Consider the following 23,461-nt stretch of genomic DNA (forward strand, 5'->3'; position numbering starts at 1 on the left):
TTATACAAAAGTCAAAAGAAAAACAATTACATAAAAATAAAAAATAAAATAGAAAAAAACTGTTACACTCATAAAATCACAACCTAGAGAGAAGGAGTAAATCTCTTAAAGCGCAAGGTTCGAGCACTCATGAGTGGAGTAAGAAGAGGATATGGGACCATTCACAGTGGGGGGAGAGGTTTGTTTCCAGCACACTGAAATTGCCTTATGGGCATAGAATAAAAAAAGGCTCAGAACAGTTTGCCCAGATATCGTGCTGGCTAATGGTTTAACTAGATCCAAGTAGACAATATTACGGCTCAAGAGGTATTTTTATCTTGTAACCTACCATTTATTGTTGTATGTGCTTTATAAGTTTGTGCAAATCTACTTGTTGAAATAGTGTATTGCAACCCATGAGCCTGTGACCTTACATAGCTTTATATACAGGTCCTCAGTGCACTGGGACAGTGTTTGAGCAGAAGTTTTCTTATCCTTAGTCCCATCTAATGCTCTGAAACCCCCTCAATCTGTTCTCTAGTTATTTTTACTTGTCAGCAACCTGACTTGACCAAATGCATTAGATACAACACTGCCTCAATGTAGCATGCCCTGAGTTTTGCCTGTTAATAAAATTATTCTCTTGTCTGATGACTGTTTACTTTTCTACAGTTGTCTGCTCTTCAGCTTTCACCACTGCATGTGGCAACCTGGAAGTGCCAACCACGGCACTCCCTGCCTGGAGTTTGCGTGTTCTCCCTGTGCCTGCATGGGCTTCCTCCAGGTACTTTGGTTTCCTCCCACACTCTAAAAGACATGCTGGTAGGTTAACTTGCTCCTGACTAAATTGGCCCCAGTATGTTTATGTATGAATATGAGTTTGGGACCTTAGATTGTAAGCTCCTTGAAGGTAGGGACTGATGTGAATGTACAATAAATATGTAAAGCGCTGCACAAATTGACAGCTCTATATAAGTATCTGTAATAAATAAATAAATATAGAGAAATACAGATACTGGGCTTTTGAAAATGACTAGAATCTCCTTAGGATCTTTGCTTTATTCAAAGTCATTTTACAGCATTATCTTGCCTAATATAAATAAGCTGCAAAAACAGTTTAATGAAAGGAAATCGGCATGACAAATGAAAACAAATTTACTAATGATTTTTTAAACAATTCCCTACACAGTTTAGAACAATTTATTCGAAAAGCATCCCCTGCTACTTTTTCGATGTGATAAATGTCACAAACCTTATCAAAGGGAAATCAACATGGACCCTTGGAAAGTCAATGTTTCCAGCAAACTGGAGTCAGCAAGCTCCAGAGTAGCCACAGGTCCCAGCAGCAATATAGGGTACTGTCCAAAACTGTAGTAATAGCTTCAAGTTGCCTTGAGTTCACGAAAGAATGAGCAGACAACTCTGCCACATCATTATGTGGCTCTGCTCTCTACAGCATTCAAGACCAACCACTGCCAAGGACAAAAGATGACACCGTATGTAACGTGATCAAGGACACTTACAAAAAAGTATGTATAGGGGGAGAGGGTGATGTACAGTACTGGGGTTAGGTATGAAGATAGAAAGTGACTTCACGTCACCTAACTTCTTATATTTTCTTGAGGTTTTAGTGGGGACTTCTCACCATAATGTCCAGCCCCTTTTCTGCTCACCTTGGAATCTCTCTCTTTCTGTTACAACAGGGGTGTTCCTACTACTCCTTATGCTTCACTCCTTATAAAACAAAAAAGATGGAAAAACCACCAGAAGAGTGGAACTTTCTCAAAATGGCCTCAGCAATTTGGCAGACCTGAGAAATTAAAGCAAACCTCTCCAATGAAATCCTTGAGATATTAGAAAAATGCATATTTTAATGGAACCAGCCAGGGTAGAAATAATGAGCTCTACCGAAAACAAATCTTTGTAGGTGGAAGCCATTTAATGGACAAGACATGCACTTCCTTATAAATCATGAATCATAAAATTGATCTACAGCCAAAACATTTTTTTGTAGTATTGTTGGAGGAGGGAAGAGTTACAACCCATGTCATTTTTTATGTTGCTGGGGAGACTTTCCCTAACTTGTTCTAGAGACACAACAGGAAGTTGGGGGAAACCCAGATAGCAAGGATAACTTTCCCCAAATTTGTGGCAATGTTTAATTGTAAGTCTTGTTAACTTGCTGCACATTTTCACTGGCAAGTTGTACACTTGCAGATTACTTTAAGTACAAGTTCTAGTTTACACTTTTCCAATTTCAGCCACAGTGACCCCTGTGGTGGGATGACTATTGCACAACATATCTGAACCAGAACTTGCAGCAGACTTGCAGAATGTTTGCAAAGAAAGTTGATCTGGGGTTATTCATTGCATACTTGCTGCAATTGTGCAACAAACTTGTGAAGCCTGGCAAGTCATTTTCAAACTTGCAGCTCAATTGCTTGCTATCTGGGAATCTCTAAACAGGTGACACTGGAATAAGGAAAATCTCTTCTCCATTCCTGTGCTTCTGACAAATAAATGTGGATTTCCCATCAACTTAAAGTTTCTTTCCTTAACGCATTGTATGTATTAAGATTTAAAAAAAAACCTTCTGTGTCAGAGGATCTCCCCCAGCCAACCCCCCCCCCCCCCAATTATACCTACCTGAGCCTAATTTCGATCTAGCGTTGTGCAAGAGAGCATTGGCTTTTTCAGCTCTTTCCCTCCTCACTGGGCAGATGACTCCCGCTGCTGTCAAACAATTCCTATGATGAGGGAGCGGGGGGAAGAGCCAAGCCCTGCTGTTTGTGTCTAAAAACAAGCCTGCATTAGTGCCCCCATAGAAAGTGACTTTCTATGGTGGGTACTAGCTAAAGAGGAGATATCAGGAGCACCGATGGGGGACCCCAGAGGCCTAGGCTGCTCTGTCAAAACTATTGCACAAAGCAGGTAAGTATGACATGTTTATTATTTTAATAAAAAAAAAAAAGAGCTTTACAAGCACTAAGTCCTAGTGACAATAGTTACTAGGATAAACAAGTGGATTGTTTCTAAAGGCAACAGCTTTGCTTTGCTCCAGTGTTCATAAATCAGCCTCTCAGCTATTACTTTTACACTTTTATTGCAGGGTAAGTAGAAATACATTATTATTTCAATAAGTTGGGTGATAAGAATTCTACGCTTTTAAATGCATTGCAATATTTTTTTTAATGGCAAAGAAATGGTAGAATGGCTTGTGGATGGTTATAGGGCAGTAAAATACATTTCTTATCCAAGATGTTTTTCAAAAGCTTAACTCACTGCACAGCTCTGATTTTAGTTAAGGATATTGCGCGCTATAAGTATTCCAGCTCTTTCACACGCCTGGCCAAAATTTTATATTTTTAGCTAAGCGTGATGTAATCGTGCATTTAAATTAGGTTAATCTATTCATGGGTTGCTATGACTGCAAAGTACTTTTTCACTGTAATCTTTAACACATAATAATTCTCAGACATAAAAGTGACAATGTTGTCTTTGTAGTTTTCCATTGCTTACAATAAATATTGTAGTGCACAAATCAATTAAAAAGCTATTTGGTCTCTTTGGTGGTGAGAGGCGAAAAACACCCCAAACCCCACAACCAAATGGCGGTAGCAAAACTCCATTTCGTATGGCAGCCAGATTATAACTGCACATGTGCCAAGCATGACAACACAAGTTGTAGTGACGTCACACAGCCAGCGTCGGGATGTTTTTCACCTAACCCACATGACGCTGGGTAGGCAGCTTCTTCTGCCGGTGGGTACATACAGGAGGGATCCTGATGGCTCTCACTCTTCTCTGGCTTTTGGTAAAGACTATGAACACAACTATTGTCTTTGGTTCATTTGTAAGGGCTTAGTGGCAGAATTAGGTAATTTTTCTGGGATCATAACTTTTCACATTGTCCCTTTACTTCTGACTCTAGTGTTTTCTTCAAATCTTTGAGGTAAAAACTGTTGTACTTTCCTATAATCTTCTTTCTTTAACTTTTGTCACAGGATTTATCAGTGTTATCTTTCTCAGCCTTATTTTCTAGGGCTATATCCAATCATCCATACCTTGGTCAATGTCTGACATGTGTTTGACATCTTTGCCCCTTGATATAAATTTTATTGTAGTTGCCCACTATATGTGGGGCACCGTGGTTTGTGACCCCAATTGTGTACTTTCTGTCTGGTGGTCTCCTGCCCTTTACACGGCTCCCAGACAAGACTCTCCTCATGGTGCTTCCTCGTTGCACTCTATTTCTTTTGTCGGAGAAGGATTTTATATTTTTAAACGTGTTGTATGGTTGGTGGGTAAGTTATGTTTCGTACCGCTCATCAACTGTTTTGTTGGAAAGTTTTTTTCCTTATTGCAGTATTTTCTTTGGCACATATTTTTGCTACTGCATACTAATGACATGATTTCTCTGCAGATGTCACATTAAATATTATCATCTCTTGAAGAAGTGAACGTTGCTTCACGAAACACGTCAAGTTGTAGAATATCAACTGGCTATCCTTGTATGCATATATGCTATCATACAACTATTCATCGTTTTTTGATATACTCTATGCAATTTTAATATGGTATAAATTTAATTATGTATGTGAATAAAAATTAGATTTTTTTAGAATGTACTGATTTGTATTTGTGTGGTGTAACTCCAAAGTTCCATGGGCAATGTTTGTATTTGAGAGCTTTCATATGAGCAATTTTTATGATAACCGCACACCAACATGGCTACTTGACGTTTTAAAGCCTATTATAGTTTCTCTTTTCTTTTTTCCTTTTACAAGTTTTTAACTATCACTGTATACAGTCAGGTCCATAAATATTAGGACATCGACACAATTCTAATCTTTTTGGCTCTATACACTACCACAATGAATTTGAAATTAAATGAGCAAGATGTGCTTTAACTGCAGACTTTCAGCTTTAATTTGAGGGTATTTACATCCAAATCAGGTGAACGGTGTAGGAATTACAACAGTTTGTATATGTGCCTCCCACTTTTCAAGGGACCAAAAGTAAAGTTGGCTGCTCAGCTGTTCCATGGCCAGGTGTGTGTTATTCCCTCATTATCCCAATTACAAGGAGCAGATAAAAGGTCCAGAGTTCATTTCAAGTGTTCAATATGAGACCCAAAGAGCTGTCACTATCAGTGAAGCAAGCCATCATTAGGCTGAAAAAACAAAACAAACCTCTCAGAGAGATAGCAAAAACATTAGGTGTGGCCAAATCAACTGTTTGGAACATCCTTAAAAAGAAAGAACGCACAGGTGTACTCAGCAACATCAAAAGACCCGTAAGACCATGGAAAACAACTGTGGAGGATGACAGAATAATTCTTCCTCTGGTGAAAAAAACACCCTTCACAACAGTTGACCAGATCAAGAACACTCTCCAGGAGGTAGGTGTATGTGTGTCAAAGTCAACAATCAAGAGAAGACTTCACCAGAGTGAATACAGAGGGTTCACCACAAGATGTAAACCATTGGTGAGCCTCAAAAACAGGAAGGCCAGATTAGAGTTTGCCAAACAACATCTAAAAAAGCCTTCACAGTTCTGGAACAACATCCTATGGACAGATGGGACCAAGATCAACTTGTACCAGAGTGATGGGAAGAGAAGAGTATGGAGAAGGAAAGGAACAGCTCATGATCCAAAGCATACCACCTCATCAGTGAAGCATGGTGGTGGTAGTGTCATGGCGTGGGCATGTATGGCTGCCAATGGAACTGGTTCTCTTGTATTTATTGATGATGTGACTACTGACAAAAGCAGCAGGATGAATTCTGAAGTGTTTCGGGCAATATTATCTGCTCATATTCAGCAAAATGCTTCAGAACCCATTGGACGGCGCTTCACTGTGCAGATGGACAATGACCCGAAGCATACTGCGAAAGCAACCAAAGAGTTTTTTAAGGGAAAGAAGTGGAATGTTATGCAATGGCCAAGTCAATCACCTGGCCTGAATCCGATTGAGCATGCATTTCACTTGCTGAAGACAAAACTGAAGGGAAAATGCCCCAAGAACAAGCAGGAACTGAAGACAATTGCAGTAGAGGCCTGGCAGAGCATCACCAGGGATGAAACCCAGCGTCTGGTGATGTCTATGCATTACAGACTTCAGGCTGTAATTGACTGCAAAGGATTTGCAACCAAGTATTAAAAAGTGAAAGTTTGATGGATGATTGTTAATCTGTCCCATTACTTTTGGTCCCTTAAAAAGTGGGAGGCACATATACAAATGGCTGTAATTCCTACACCGTTCACCTGATTTGGATGTAAATACCCTCAAATTAAAGCTGAAAGTCTGCAGTTAAAGCACATCTTGTTTGTTTCATTTCAAATCCATTGTGGTGGTGTATAGAGCCAAAAAGATTAGAATTGTGTCGATGTCCCAATATTTATGGACCTGACTGTAACTGTACACTAATACCAATGGCAAGTTACTACGTGATGTATTTGTGAGTGACATTATGGCATGTATTTATAAAAAAATTAGCAGAGCAATTTATCCCGTGAAAAGGCATGTACATTTGTTCTGCGTAAATGCGGCAAAATCAACTGCTATAAGCCATTTTCTCTCCGTGTTGGATGATTTTCATTCATAAGAAAAGTGTTAATCAGGAACATTCTGCATTATGACTACTAGATGGAGTTGACATAAATAAAGTACTTAATTCCTATGATAATCCGTTCAATCTATCAGCCATAATGCTGTATTTTCTTGTTTTATGCTATTTTTATGAAGAACATGCAACCTCTACAGAAAATGGTCAAGTAACATTAGATTTTGCCGACATTCGCACTGAACAAATGTACACGTAGCTTCACAGGATGAATAGGTCTGCAAATTTCTAAAATATAGTCCACAATGTTTTGATAAATGAATATATTTTATACCATATTTAATACTCTCATACCCCTATCTCTTTTGTTCTAGATGACCTATTTGACATCATTTATACATAATTTTTCAAAAAACAATGTTCCTCCTAATAGAGAAGAACAAGAAAAAGCCTTTCAGCCTGAAGGGAGAAAATGAAACATTGTCATAACTTTCTTTAATATAAAAAGGAGCGTGTTCTAGCTTTTCTTATCTTCTATGGAGTATGAAAGGAAACAAAGGACTAGATTTCTGCAAAGCTGATATGCGCTACCTGTGTAAAGAACAGGGTGCCATTCTGTAGAGAATGCCACGGGATAGATTTCTTGCAACTCCAGACCTTTTTTTAGTCTACTGACCCTCTCCTCATTGCAGCAGCATAAATTAGGCAAACCACTGCAGGTTTAGTTTATTAGTGCTGATTAACTGATGTATTTCTTGCTTAATTTTACTTCTATATATTTGGTAATTTCACAATATCAATATTCATACTGTACTTGTAATAAAAGACCTGTAGATCTCTGTTAGGTTTCTGAATAATGAATGATAAAGCAGAACTTTTCAAAGAAACATTTATGACACTGGCACAAGTGAACCACTAAAGCCAATGCCTGCTAGCAGTTTGTTACAAAGCAGTTAGCACTCCCATCTGTTTTTGCAGAGTGTGCATTTTGGGACACGCACCCATGCAACCTCTATATCCCAATAGACAAAAAAAGGACAAAAGCCACAACAAAGTTTACTAAAAGCTCTGCAATTGCTTTGTAAAAGCTCACCTTTCACACTGCTCCTATACAAGCTGAGGCCTGTGTAAACTAGGCCTTACAGTTCACCAACATACTTAAAGTAAACCTAATAGGGTCCCTAATGATGTCATATGTGACGAAACACATAGGGCGGAGCCAGGATACATGACTTCCAGACATGTGTGACGAGCTTCGGCCCTCTTAGAAACTGGCATCTGGATGTTTTCCATGTACTAGAAGCGCTCTATATTCTACATAGATTGTAAGTGCATTGGCATAATATGTTTGTTTTTTAAGCGGTCTTTCATAGGTTCGCTGCAGGTTATACACAATAATTTGGTAGTTTTTCTCATTTTGCTGTGATGGATGTAAGTCTTTTATTTTTAACACTGCACTCTTAGTTTACTATTTGGTTATAATCTGTATTGAAGTATAGTAGCAGCAGCTTATTGGTGATATTTTCAGGCCCAAGCATGAATTTTTATTTGGTTTTTAAAGTAAACCTGAGCTTATAATAAATATTGTCTAATTAATTTTGATTAATCTTAGATTCATTTTGGTCCTTTAGTTCCCTATTTTTTCCAAGTTTCAATCAATATTTTATTTGCATTATTTGTAGTTTTTTTTTAAGTGGCATTAGGGCTAAGTGACTATCTATCCTAAAGATGAGTCCTGGCTCTGCTCCCTACTGGGACAATATGTATGTTCACTTTATGTGTGCCTGGGCTTCTTCCAACATCTAAGAACATTTTGGTTAAATTATTGGACTCCTGTGAAACTGCCCCTAAGTGTATGAGAGCACCTTCAGGACAAAGGAACAAATGTGAATGAATGGATCTATGTACTCTGCAAAGTGTTACATAATAGGACAACGCTGTATAAAACATTTTATTGAATATTTAGGGTTCTGAGGCTGCAAGTATTTTATTTTTCAGATGTAAGTCAGCAATCACAACTTCAGTAATGGTTAAATTGTGGTCTGTGCCACCGTTTGGGAGATTTATGCCACATATACAGAGCAGAAAGTAAGGGAGAATCCACCCAATAAGCCATAGTAAAAAATAAATTTTGTGTGGGTGGCTGTGGGGGGATAAGGAAGGTTAAAGTGGTTTTCTCATTCCTGTCACAGCCCTCTGAAAAACTCTGGTCCGTGGGAGGGGGGCTCTGGGCTGGAACCTCGGGAGGCGGAGTCTTGATGTCACGTTCTCACGTACCTGATGGATGATCCCGATAATGCAGAGGAAGGCCTCCCTTACATATCTGACTCGCGGTCCCTGATAGAGCAAACAGGCAACTCTGGAGTGCAGAATGGTATGAGTGCCTGGCAGGTCAGGTCAGCTGTCAGAAGGGCCGCTCTGGCGGGGTTCCTGATGCTGCAGGGATAAGTACCAGCAGGGTGAAAGGTCAGGACAGCGGACAGGCTGGAAACTGGATCAACCGATACCTGGACACCACACACCGGGGTGCTGAGACTGGCAGACAGTGGATCAGCCCAGAGGGATATGGATCACAGGTAAGTGCAGGCAGGCTGGGTCATTGCACAGGCAGGAGATACTGGAGCAGGTGCAGTAGACAAGGCAGGTCAGGTCACAGGCCGGGTCGGTAACTGGCGAGCAGCGTAGTACTTAAAGGAGCAGGCAGAATCGAGTTGTTATACCCAAGTAACCCAAGATGGCGGCCGGAGAAGATGACCTGTGACCTCAGCCCCTGTCAGAACACGTACGGTGCATCTGCATGCGCCCGTGCGCGCATATGCGTGCACACGCGTGCATTGTCAAGAAGGGCATGCTAGTACTCAAGATGGGAATCCAAGACAGTCTGTTTGCTCAGTCAGAATGCCAGTGCGCCGGTGCATGCTAACACGCACATGCGCGCCGGCGCATCCTGCGAGAGCTTTTGGAGCCCAACAGGCTATTTAAACTCAGTCAGTGCCTAGACCCAGTGCTGTCCGTTCTACAGCGTTCCTGTGTGTTCCTGTTTGCCTGCATCTGATACCTGTTATCTGACCCGGCTTGCCTCTGGCTCTGCTGTTTGCTGCCTGCATCTGACCCAGCTTGTTCTGACCACCGCATCTGCCTGCTCCCTCTACTACCTTGCTGCCAGCCCATCACCAACCCGGCCTGTATCCTGACTACGCTTTTGCCTCCGCACCTGCTCCTGACGTGCCCGCCAGTGTATGACCCGGCCTGCCTGTACCTGCCTTCTCTGTTATCTAGAGAATCCTGCTGAACTACCGTTCCACCTGCAGCTGCTTCCAGTCCCATGGTCTGCGACTCATCAGGCACTCGTGCGACTCTGCACTCCTGCACCTCCTGTCTGCTCTACCAGGGGGCCCCGAGTCAGAGGGGTAAGAGAGGCCGTCCCCTGCATATCAGGCTCTACCATCAGGTACGTGACAGTAACGGACAGCCATGTCTGAGCCTGCGCAGGGACCCTCTCCCATGGAGGAACTTTTCCAGCACCTGGCCGGCCTGACACAGGCTGTCAAGGACTTACAATGGGGCTATACCCAGCTGGGGGGATGCTTACAGACTCTGTCCGACTCTACAGTTGCCCAGGGACCACCACAAGCATCAGCCTCTCCACAAGGAACGCCTTCTGCTCCTGCAGTGGTCATGCTCCCACCTGAGCCCAGGGTACCAACCCCAGACAGGTTCCGAGCGTTCCGGAACGCATTCGAACTATACTTCACCCTTCAACCCCGCACTTTTTCTTTGGAAGCTACTAAAGTCAGCTTTGTGATTTCCTTGCTGCAAGGTGAGCCACAATCCTGGGCCCATCGTCTTCTGGAGCAGAAGGCTGAATGTTTATCGGCCACATTCTTCAGTGCCTCGGCCCAGCTGTACGAAGATCCCCAGCAAATGGCTTCAGCGGAGGCAGCTCTTCACTCACTACAACAAGGTTGTAGGGCGGTGGAAGACTATGTTTCGGAATTCAGACGATGGGCCTTTGACACCAATTGGAACAACGCCGCTCTACGCTACCAATACCGTATGGGCCTCTCCGAACCGCTCAAGCATGAGCTAGCGCGAGTAGGTGTACCCTCTACCCTTTGATGCGCTGATTGATTTATCCATTCAGATCGACCTCCGTTTGAGAGAACGAAGGTTAGAGAGAGCTGCAGTTCCATCCCGCCTGGTATGGATGTTACCCCGGGTACCCAGCTCCTTCAATCCTGCTCCACCAGCTCCTGCCACTCCCGCTCCAGAACCTATGCAGCTCGGCCTGCTGTGCCCTTCTCTCTCCACTGAAGAACGACAACGTCGTCGCCAGCAGAACCTGTCCTTGTACTGTGGGGAATCCGGACATTACGTGAGGTCCTGCCCAGTTAAACCTCGTAAGTCCCTCTCAACTACTTCTGCCTCGTCAACTCCAAGTTTGCTCAACAATTCCGCTCATCTTACTCTTCCCATCTCTTTACAGCTGCCAGGAGGGACAATTCAGACTTCCGCCATAAATGATTCCGGAGCCTGCAGTTGTTTTGTGGACTTGACCTTTGCTGCCAGACATCATATCCCATTACAACCCAAGGCACAGAAGCTCTCTGTTCATCTGGCGATGGATCCATTATTAAATCCAGAGCAGTCACTCATGAAACCATTCCTCTGCTTACCACCATTTCCAAAGACCACCAAGAACTGCTACGTCTGGACGCCATCGCTTCCCCTTTGTTCCCGGTCATCCTTGGTATGCCCTGGCTGAGGGCCAATAAACTCCACATTGACTGGACTAAGGAAGGAATTAAGTTTGTCTCCCCTTACTGCATCCAGTACTGCTTACAGACCCCCTGTGGTGTACCCGCTCTGCTATGCCTTGACACAGACTCTGAGATCAGTCAGCTCGTGCCCACAGCCTACCATGACTTTCTGGATGTATTTAGCAAGAAAGGGGCAGAGATCCTTCCTCCTCACCGTTTTTACGACTGTCCTACAGAGCTACTTCCCGGGAGTCAAAGTCCCTTTCGGGAGAATCTTCCCCCGTCCAAAAGTGAGCTGGTAGCTCTAAAAGACTACATCGATGACAATCTTAAAAATGGGTTCATCCGCCCTTCTACATATCGAGCTGGGGCAGGAATTTTCTTTGTTGAGAAGAAAGATCATCCGTTACAGCCCTGTGTGGATTAACGTGAGCTCAACAAAGTTACAGTTAAAAACCGTTACCCACTTCCATTAGTACTCAAACTTTTTCAGAGACTTGGCTCCGCCACCATATTTACAAAACTGGATCTTCGTGGCGCCTATAATTTAGTGCGCATTCGAGAAGGTGATGATAGGAAGACTGCCTTCCACACACGATTTGGGCATTTTGAGTATCTCGTAATGCCCTTTGGACTCTGCAACTCCCCGGCCACTTTCCAGCACTTCATTAATGACATCTTGCGAGACTTCCTGGACTTGTTTGTTATTGTATACCTTGATGATATACTAATCTTTCCTTCCTCCCTAGAAAACCACCGCAGAAGCGTACTAACTCGCCTTCGACAATATGGATTATACGCCAAACCCAAGAAGTGCGAGTTTGAACGCCAGAGTATCCAATTCCTGGGCCTGATTATTTCCACTGAGGGTATCAAGATGGATCCCCAGAAGTTTACAGCTATCTTGGACTGGCCAGTGACAAGAAGGGCATTCAACACTTCATAGGTTTTGCAAACTTTTATTGAAAATTCATTCAGGGGTTTTCAGCGATCATTGCCCCCATCACACAACTCACCAAACAAGGTTCCAGATTCCATTGGTCCCCAGAGGCTCAGGCTGCCTTCGAGGCGCTGAAGAAGTTTTTCACTTCCACACCTGTTCTGAAGCACCCCGACTCGGCCCTACCCTATGTTTTAGAAGTGGATGCCTCGGAAACAGTGGTTGGAGCTATTCTGCCCCAAAGACAGGGTCCCAAGGCCCTGTTGCACCCGGTTGCATTCTTTTCTTGTAAACTGTCAAGCGCGGAAAATAACTATGACAACGGGGATCGCGAACTTCTAGCGATCACTAGAAGAATGGAGGTACCTTCTCGAAGGAGCTGCGCATCCAATCTTAATCTATACAGACCACAAGAATCTAGAATACCTAAGGACAGCAAAGAGGTTGAGACCCCGGCAGGCCAGGTGGGCACTTTTATTTTCTAGATTTACTTTTAATTTGACATACAGACCCGGATCTAAGAACATAAAGCCAGACGTACTATCACGCATGTTCAGCAAATCTCAAGAATTCTCCCCCCCGGATACAATCCTGTCTTCTGGGAATTTCCTTCTTCTACAAGGAGACTTAATGACCCAGATCACGTAAGCCTCAGTGGGGAGTTCTGCACCACCCGGGACCACCTTACGGGCAAGGGAGGGGCTACTCTGGTATGAGGATAAGATCTTTGTGCCGAAGGATCTGCGAACAGCCACTTTGGGTATGTGCCATGATCACATGCTTGCAGGGCACTTTGGTGACAGCAAGATCTCCGAACTTGTTCAGCGAAATTTTGGTGGCCTGGGGTGGCGAAGGACTGCAGGAAATACGTAGAATCTTGTACTACTTGTATCCGCAACAAGAGCAGCAAATCCAGGGCCTGGGGTCTGTTGAAACCATTACCCATCCCAAACAGACCTTGGAGAATGATCTCAATTGACTTTATTGTGGAGCTGCCCCCATCCGAGGGCTACAGTACTATTTTTGTGATAGTCTACCGATTATCCAAGATGGCCCACTTCATTCCGATGAAGGGTACTCCTTCTGCACAAGAAACTGCACGGATTTTCATCAGAGAAGTTATAAGACTCCATGGGGTTCCGGCAAATATCATCTCTGACAGAGGGGTCCAGTTCACCTCCAGATTCTGGAGATCTTTTTGTGAATCTCTTGGGATTGAACTTTCATTTTCTTCAGCCTATCACCTGCAAACTAATGGGCAGCCAGAGAGGACCAACCAAAGACTTGAACAATATCTACGCTGCTTCTCTTCCTTTTCACAAGATGACTGGGTGTCCCTACTTCCCTTGGCCGAGTTTTCCTACAATAATTCTACTCACTCAGCCACGAAACAATCTCCTTTCTTCGCGAACTATGGTTTTCATCCCTCTTTTATGTTCAATAACATTCCGGAAAGCCCTGTACCCGCTGTACTTGAAACGTTGGATTTCTTTAACTCCAACAACAAACTGTTACAGGAGATGATGGCCAAGACTCAAGCATACAATAAGGAGATCTTCGACAAGAAAAGAAGAGGGGAGTTGATCCTAAAACCGGGGGACCAAGTCTGGTTGGCTACAACAAACCTGAAACTAGCTTGTCCTTCGAGGAAATTAGGTCCCAAATTTGTAGGACCTTTCCCTGTAAAGAGGTGGATTAACAATGCCGCTTGTGAACTTGAACTACCAGAGACCTTCAGGATCCATCCTGTGTTTCATATAGCCCTACTGAAGCCCGCAGTCCCTAACCCTTTTCCGGATCGAAATACAGGGCCACCCAAACCCGTGGTGGTAGACGGTGAAGAGGAATTCGATCTAGAGGAGATCTTAGATTGCAGGAGAAAAAGGAATCAAGTTCAATACCTGATTAAGTGGAGGAGATACGGCCCTGAGGACAACTCGTGGGAACCAGAAGCCAACATTCATGCCCAAGAACTTATCCGAACCTTCAAGAGGGCTTATCCTGACAAGTTGGCCAGAATGGGCATCCGGAGGCTGCCCGTTAGGGGGGCAATGTCAGGAAGGGCTAGTCAGTATCCAAGATGGTGGCCAAAGAAGATGACCTGTGACCTCAGCCCCTGTCAGAACGCCTCAGCGCATCTGCGTGTGCCCGTGCAATCATATGCGCACGCATTGTCCAGAAGGGCATGCCAGTACTCAAGATGGGAATCCAAGACAGTCTGTTTGCTCAGTCAGAATGGCAGTGCGCCGGTGCGTGCATGCGCGTGTGCATGTGCGCGCCAGTGCGCTTGCGCACCCTGTGACAGCTTTTGGCGCCCAACAGGCTATTTAAACTCAGTCAGTGCCTAGACCCAGTGCTGTCCGTTCTACAGCGTTCCTGTGTGTTCCTGTTTGCCTGCATCTGATACCTGTTATCTGACCCAGCTTGCCTCTGACTCTGCTGTTTGCTGCCTGCATCTGACCTGGCTTATTCTGACCATCGCATCTGCCTGCTCCCTCTACTACCTCGCTGCCAGCCCATCACCGACTCGCCCCTGTATCCTGACTACGCTTTTGCCTCCGCACCTGCTGCTGATGTGCCCGCCAGTGTGTGTTCCACCTGCAGCTGCTTCAAGTCCCATGGTCTGCAACCCATCAGGCACTCGTGCGACTCTGCACTCCTGTGCCTCCTGTCTGCTCTACCAGGGGGCCCCGAGTCAGAGGGGTAAGAGAGGCCGTCCCCTGCATATCAGGCTCTACCGTCAGGTATGTGACACAGTGTTGCTGGCAGTAAGTTGAGGGGAATTTGATTTCCCCCGGTGGCCCAGTCGATGTGAGGGTTGTGGGCCTGCAGCCAGGGCATACCTAGGATGATGGGGAATAAAGGTGATGAAATGCCATCCAGCCGTAGTAATTCTTGGTGATGGGAGGCGATGATAGCCAACAAGGGAACAGTCTCTTGTGTGACTGATTTATTGGTGGACCCATCGGCTAGATGTACAGATAGTCCCCGGGTCTTTGAAGTGGAATAAGGTGTCTTGCTGCAAAAGTCAAGTCTATGAAGCAGCTGCAGGCTCTGAAGTCAAATATGACGGACACCTGGATACTTCTTCCTGGGAGCTGTAACAGGATAGGAAGAGCAAGATGAGAAGATTTGGTTGGGTAAAGCAGGAACATGAATAGAAGAGATTGATAGGCACTTCTTCGCTGGACAGGATCTCACGTAATGCCCAGGTTCTCCACAATACATGCACAGATTGTTCAGTCGCTGGCGCTGGTGTTCTTCTGTGGTGAGAGAAGGACGGAGTAAGCCCAATTGCATGGGCTCAGAAGTATTGGGTGCCGAAACTACTGGAGGTGGAGGAGCTTGACTGGGGAAGCTGGGAACTTTGGGTAGTATCCAAGTTGGACGATATTGTTCTGCAGATCTCTCACATCGATGTTCTCTTAGACGTTGGTCGATCTGTATCGACAGGTTGATAAGGGTGTTCAAAGATTGGGGTATCCCTACCCGTGCCAGTTCATCCTTTAGAGGATTTGGAATCGGTAACGGAGGGCCGCATCGTTCCAATTGGTGTCAGAACTCCAACGCCTGAATTCGGCTACATAGTCCTCTGCCGCTCTGAGGCCTTGCTGAAGGGAATGCAATGCTGCCTCAGCAGTGGCAGTTTGCTGGGGGTCCTCATGGAGTTGAGACATGGCGTCAATGAACGTGGTGGCTTGAGGCTCACCTACCAACAGTGAAATGACGAAGCCCACCTTGGTTGCTTCCAGAGGGAAGGTACGTGGCTGTAAGGTAAAATAGAGTTCACAGCCATTGCAGAACGCTCTGTATTTACTGCGTTCCCCCAAAAACCTTTCAGGCGTGTAGGTACCCTTGGTTCTGCAGGTGCGGATGATGTAATGGCTGAAGTAGCAGAGGGATGAGCAGCGCCTTGAGGATTGGCGAGAGATGACAAGGCTTGGACCTCTTCTTCCAGCCGGGTGTACCCCTCTTGCAAGTTCTTGACGGCTTGTGTCAGACACAGTTGGCACAGTTCCTCCATGGGGGAGGTTCCTCACTCGGGCTCAGACATGGCTGTCTGATACTGTCTTGTTCTCACGTACCTGATGGATGAGCCCGATAATGCAGAGGAAGGCCCCCCTTACGTATCTGACTCGTGGCTCCTGATAGAGCAGACAGGCGGCTCGGGAGTGCAGAATGGTATGAGTGCCTAGCGGGTTAGCTGTCAGAAGGGCGCTCCGGGGTTTCCTGATGCTGCAGGGATGAGTACCAGCAAGGTGAAAGGTCAGGACAGCAGACAGGCTGGAATCAACCGATATCTGGACACCACACACCGGGATGCTGGTACTGGCAGACAGTGGATCAGCCCAGAGGGATATGGATCACAGGCAGGTGCAGGCAGGCTGGGTCTTTGCACAGGCAGAAGATACTGGAGTAGGTGCAGTAGACAAGGCAGGTCGGGTCACAGGCCAGGTTGGTAACTGGCGGGCAGCATAGTACTTAAAGGAGCAGGCAGAATCAAGGTCAAAGACGAGCCAGGGTCAGGTGCAGGCAGAAGGCAGGGAAAGTCCAAAGGCAGGCCGGGTAACATAGGAATCGATCGCAGAAGCAAATTACAAGGAGCAGGGGTCACAGGACGCTGCAGATCAGACAGCACTGGTCCTGTCTGCACATCCTGTTTAAATAGGCCATTTGGCGCCGAGAATCACACGCGCACAGACGCACACAGATGTGCACCAGCTCGGCCAGCAGCATTGTTTCTTCCACAGGGCATTTCCTGACACATGATATCATTGGACTCTCCTCCCATTTGTGCACTCCCCTCTGGCAATCACACTAGTTTGGCTTAGCATGAGTCTCTTCCTAATGTCTGTCACTCAAAGGTAAGGGGGCGTGGCGCCACCTTTTTTTTTTTTGCTGGGGTCAGTATTTTTTTCATTATCAAAGCGGGGAGGGTTGGAGCTGACAGGCTGCTCTTTTCGCAGACAGGCTAAGGACAAGTGAGTTGTGCTCTTATGCTGTAATAGATAAACTGTTTGGTTTAAATTCTGTTTTTTGGGTTTACAACCGTTTTAACAGCCACTTTCTTGTTTTTATTGCTGTCTACGTCCCCATTAGGCCTCATTTACACTTGTAGTTAGAGCGTGGTAAAACATATGATTAAGCTGCATTTTTACTGTCCCCAACTACTCCCCCTTAAGCTGCAAAGGCAGCAGCTGTGGGTGTACACATGCCGCTGACGCAATGCTTTGCTTCATGGCTGCGGCAGGAACGAAACCCCTTGTTCAGTAGGCACCATCACCAGCCGAATGTGACCCATTTAAGCGAATGGGGCCACATTACAACACAATGCCTACAGAACTATCTTCTAAACAGGACACAGACAACAATTAAAACCTGACAGAAAATCTAACCCTTCCTTGATACATCCAAAACAAAACAAAAAGTTTTAGCTGGTCCTGGGTTGTAATGCTTATAACCCAAGAAGTGATAAACAATTTTGTGGATGACCTATCTCACACACACACACTGTAGGACAGATGCAGAAAAGCATGATACTTAGGCGTTAAATATTTTTGCTCTAAGTACTGTCAAAAGGTTCAAGAAATCAGTACCACCAAAATACCAACCTTAGCACCACATTTGATGCCTACTGTTTTAAGACTTTTTTTTAACTTTACACATCCTAAAGATATTTATTCAAATATTTCACTATCAGTGCCAAATGGTGCAGATATGCTGCAATGCTTTCAGCAGATTTCCCAGCATGCACAGTAGTTCACTTTTAAAAATAAATGTAAACAATATGCAGTCTATTTCATGTCAGTGCAAATAAAGTACACTAATATACAACTGGGGGATTTGTGTAATAATGTGTGACAAACTGTTTTATGTCTAATCAAAAATGTATGTATATACAAATAAGAATGAACAAAATATATTCAAATTTTTTGATATACACGCAGAACAATTTTTTCCTTCACATACACATAGACTTATAAACATTAATCATATAATATATATATATAAACTAATAATATAATAATATTCAGACCTTAATCCATCCTTACCGATACACATGTGCATCTTATCTTACCAAGACATCAGATATCTTTTGAATTCTGTGTTTGGTTGCACTGCATATACAGAATCTCAAACACACATGCCTTTTTTTAATTAAATGACAAAAAAAATACAATGGTCAAATAAATGATGTGATTAAAATGGGCAAACCTAATACAAACAAGAAATGGCATATTTACATTTGATGACTTTCGATACATTCATTTAAATGCAGCGCATACACAATGGATTCTAAGCCATAAGTGTAAAATGCTCAGAAGCGTAAACATGCATTATTCAGAGCATTAAACTAGATATATGCATTTATTAATCATAAGAAGTCTAGAAGTAAGACACAAAATTGGTTAGTCATTTTGCCAAGAATGGCCAACATTTCTGTATTGTATGTAGGTGTTCATTATAATAATCACCATCTGATATATCTATTGCAATTAGTTAGAGGATGTTGTAGGTGTAGAGGCCAATCACTACATATTCTTATTCATCAATCTACCCAGGACCAGGCCCTGATCGATGTAGCAGGTTAGAAGTTGTATATCATATACTCAACGGGATGTCAATAAAATAACTACAAGTATTCAATAGGTAAATAAAATCATTTCTCAAGCAGTGCGTCATCTTATTTTTATGAATGTACCTGACCCACAACACCACACAGATATGCGGTACCTGACAGATATGCGGTACCTGGTCTAGAAGGTCCTCCACTTTCTTTTGCCAACTGTCCTTTGCTGTATTTATTTCTCTCTCCTTCAGTTGCAAGAGCTGAGCCATTGCAGCCTTCTTGTCTTCATCATGTTGTATCTTCAGCTCTTCTCGAAGCTTACTGCATTCTTGCCTACAATGAAAAAAAATATGGTATACATACAGAGTATACTACAATCCACGTTTTTCTGCTTTTGTCATAAACAATATATTTCCAACAATACCTGAGGGTCTCAGTCCATTTGAGTTCAAGATCTCGTGCTACTTTGTCTATCTTCAGTCTCTCTTCTTCTCGCATGGCAGATATCACTGACTCATGCTTCTGTCTTTCCTTTTCCAGCCCCCCCTGCAAAATTAACATAGAAATTCGCAGACTGTGAACAAAATCCAGATCACAAAATTATTTTCATGTTCATTATTTATATACAGTATATGTAAACATTTTAAAAGTGTAAATGACAAAATGAATAAGAAAAACTTATAAGTGATGATGTATTCAGGGGAATCCCCTCACTTGTCTGGTTAGCAGTAGAGTTCTTTGCATATTCACAGTCCCAACCAGTCTCCACAGAGCTTATTCTTCCTTTCACTGGGACTTACAAGTTACACTCTACCTTTCAATGTCAAAAGCAGTAACATCCTTTAAAGCCCGAACCCTGGGCAAAAAAAAAGTTTTCCCATGTAGTGGGACTGTGCCCGCACTGCACAGGTCAATTGCTTGTTTTGTCCAGGGGTGAAGAGAAAGCTTATACTCACCTGATTCTTTGTTCCATCAGAAAACAGCATTCCCTCACAGTCCAGCCGTGGACTTTTCCTGGTCTATGGAGCCTGCTCTGGGCTTGATGACGTCAGGAACAGTCCACAACTCAAGACCGATAGAGCGCGGGGTACTGGACAGGTCTTGTGCTGGAAGGATCAGGTAAGGTAATTAGGTAAGTAAATCTCCTTTTTCCTCTTGTGCTACTTTGCCTGTCTTTCCTTTCCATGCCAAAAGCATTAATATTAAGCAACATGGTTTAAAGGCCATCTCCGGGTAAAAAAAAAGTTTTCAATTGCTCATTTTGTCTAGGGGTGAGGAGAAAGCTTTTACTCACCCAATCCTTCATTCCATCAAAAACGGCGTTCCCCCACGGTCTAGCGGTGGACCGCTGGACCGTGACTCAAGACCGCTACAGCAGGGGGTGCCGGACTAGTCTTATGCTGGGAGGATCAGAGGATTAGGTAAGTAGATCTCCTTTCTCCTCTCCGCTAGACAAAAACGAGCAGTTAACCTGTGCAGCGCGGGCACAGCCTCACTGCATGGAAAAACGTTTTTTTTTGCCTGGAGTTGGGCTTTAAATGCAGGTTCTGACCAGCAGATTGAGAAGCACAAAAGCACCTAGAGAGAAAATGCTTATCCACACATATTTTATGACCTGTGACTTGTGACAAGGCAGTATAAATGATTTGTGGGATATGTTAGCGTAGGAGGAGTAACAGCAGAATAACCAGTGGCTACAAGGAACAACTGCTCTAGGTCTAGGTACCATATAAGACAATTTATCAATAGACATTATGAAGCACTGTTATGTTTAAAATGTCTGTATTCATTCTTTACTTTTCAGCTTTCTCTCTATGACAAGAATAGCAATGTCATTACTAATTTATGTTATTTTCTTTTTCCTATTGCTGCATCTAAATCACTCTTCTAAAGAACTTTATAACTCACCTTCACTAAGGTCTCTTGGAGGGATAATATCTGACCTGCTAGCCAGTGGCATAGCGAACCATGCTTGCTTTTCTCTCAAACATCCGTCTACCTCCCACTGACATTATCAACTACAAAAATAACAAGCAACATAAATATGTATTCATCTATCCTGCAAGTCACTATACCCGGTGATGCTGTAGCCCTTGGTTTATTTTGGATTGTGTCTAATAACTAGCACTTCACAAGAAATGATAAACTATATAGAAAAATATTTTTTGTATTACTTTTAAGCATATGCAAACTCAAAAACAAAACTGTTAATGTATATATTACAACTAAACATAATGGCTGCATTCGTTTTCTTTTTCCAGTTTTTTCCCCCTTATTTATTCCTTCCTTTATTGGTTGAACTAGATAGACTTGTGTCTTTTTTCAAACTCACTAACTATATGTAACGATGTAACTATTTTCACCTGATGGTCCTGCTAGTAACTTAATTCCTGTCTTAGTAAAGAACACCCCCCCCTCCTTCTTTCCATAACATAGGGGTAAGGTGTTCTGTAGTGCACAAAGATAACTAGGGAAAATGCTAAATGGTAACATTTAGCAGAAGCAGAGAATGCAGAAAGTTATCAGGGGTGTATTGGGCAGTGACAGCGTACATACCCGATGCTCTGCTTTTGCAGACCAGTATCACTGCTTTTCCTCCCTCCTCGGCGATCAGGAAGTGATCTCTGGGGGAAGTGAGAAGTGCAGGCAGCAAAGCAGCAAAGAGTTGTCCACTGCCTGTTCTTTTTGGTGAATGTTTGTCTGGACACTTAGGGAGAACCTACTACCTGCTTCTTCCCCTCTGATCCACTAGGCAGGAAAGAAGGAGACCAACTCTCCTGGCCCAGATTCACTATGGATGGGCATCTGAAAGCTTATCAGAGGCATAGCTTAAGGCCGGCCGGGTTCACACCTATGCAAATTGTATGTGGGTTTCCCCGCATCCAATTCGCATAGCAGGAGAATGTGACCGGCTCTCTATCTCTATGTCTTCGGGGCGGCTGCGGAGTGCACTGCACAGAAACGGTTTGCTTCTTTGGCTCCGTTTCAGGGCCGAATTCAGGTATAGATTCTGCCCTGATTTGTCCCTGAAACGGAGAACAGGGACGGACAGCGTTGCTGTGCGATCCGTGGCTGGTTTAGGTGTGAACTGAGCCTGATGTGCAGATCTGTGCCTAGTCAGTCCAGACGGAGATCTGTGACTATTATGTGCTACACTGAAGCACAGATGTTAGTTTATAGGATACTGAAACTGTGACATTCCTGTGACAAACTACAATTTGAGGTTTTCCAATAATATAGTATGTCTCCTCTGCAATAAAAAAACCCTGCCTGCTCCCAAATTTGTGTTGGGGGGGGGAAAAGTTACGCTTGAGAAGACCAAAAGGGAGAAAATAGGTAGTTAATTGGTAGGGTTTGCATATGCTTTCACCACAATTTGGGCATTTTATTTTACTTATGGTAATTGTTATATTCAAGCACTGATGATACTCAAACCGGAAAATACCAGTTGATCTTACTACCTTTTTTAGGTGTTAGTGCCATAATCCATGGGTACTTCCATGCAGCCATCTGTCTGAAGTGGTAAATTATATATTTTTCATTTAATTAAAAACACACTTCACACTAAAAACACAATTAAATGCATATATGGGAGTGGTTTGTAATTTTGTCTACCCAGCAAGCCAGTACATACAGGTTGGCGATCTTATTTTTCTTTACTTTTTTTATTATTACAGATAGACTATGTCCTTGCCACAGGTCTGCATATGGCTGAAGGAGCAGGTCACAGGTCGCCTCTCAGCACGTTATTTGCAAGGGTACTGGCGTGCAAAGGTGCCTGTTTGGCTACAACACAGAGGATTACTGGAGACTGATATCAAGACAGATTCAGGTATAGGTCACTTTTAAAATACAATGAGTTTTATTTCATAAAGCAAAGGAAGCTCTGCTGATTTCCATCATCCAATCATGTGCAAGCAAAAATGCTGTCTTTTTTTCCCTTGCACCTGATTGGTTATTCTTTACAAAGTGAAGCTTAACCACATTCACTAAGCTCTGCGGAAAATGCATGCAACTGCACTTGCAGCGTGCACAGTATATTTGCCTTTAGCAAATCAACCCCGATTAATTATTGTTTAATGAAAATATAACTGCACTGAATTTTGTTTTGTTATATCTCCCTGATGCTCACATCCAGCATGCCTCCCTATTTTTTAGTGTATATTTCCATTTTATAGCTGAGAAACATACAAAAGGAACATGATTTAAATGAATTAATTTGATTGAATTGAAACTGATTTATGCAAAAACTGCCTTGTGCAGAGTCTATGGAGATGACGTATGTTTTGTATGGTGGAGGTTTCAGAAACATAACAAATAGCCTACAATAGAAGAAACCTGTCTTGGGGTTAAATGTTCTCACCCTAGATGCCCTCTTGCACTACTGGTTACAAAAGTCATTATCAGCAAGAGAGCTGATTACAGCTCTCCATAACAGATTTTCCTGTCGCATCATGGCAGCATACACTTTGGGTTGTGACTCCGCCCCCACAACCTGATAGGACCACATAGCTATAAATTGTAGAGAGGGACCCCGCCCCAGTATTCTCTTATTTTTCCTCATCTGCCAGGACCGAACGGATTAAGAAGCACCCCCTTACCGCTTCGCCCCAGCCAGGTTCTAGCCTCTCCTGGGTGGAAGTCC

At 43.6% G+C, this 23,461-nt stretch overlaps 1 protein-coding gene across 5 annotated transcripts in view; it reads right to left on the reverse strand.

The window, feature by feature from the left end:
• Nucleotides 1–23,461, reverse strand: part of FAM184A (family with sequence similarity 184 member A) — a 434,097-nt gene that overhangs the window by 66,670 nt on the left and 343,966 nt on the right. For all 5 annotated transcript variants that reach the window (XM_073627163.1, XM_073627164.1, XM_073627165.1 and 2 more), the window contains 2 exons: nt 19,241–19,362; nt 18,999–19,149 (listed from right to left, as the gene is read on the reverse strand). In XM_073627163.1, the coding sequence (XP_073483264.1) occupies nt 18,999–19,149; nt 19,241–19,362 (273 nt within the window). The remainder of the gene's footprint in view (nt 1–18,998; nt 19,150–19,240; nt 19,363–23,461) is intronic.

This window comes from Aquarana catesbeiana, linkage group LG04, assembly GCF_042186555.1.
Source record: "Aquarana catesbeiana isolate 2022-GZ linkage group LG04, ASM4218655v1, whole genome shotgun sequence".
NCBI classification, from domain to species: domain Eukaryota; kingdom Metazoa; phylum Chordata; class Amphibia; order Anura; family Ranidae; genus Aquarana; species Aquarana catesbeiana.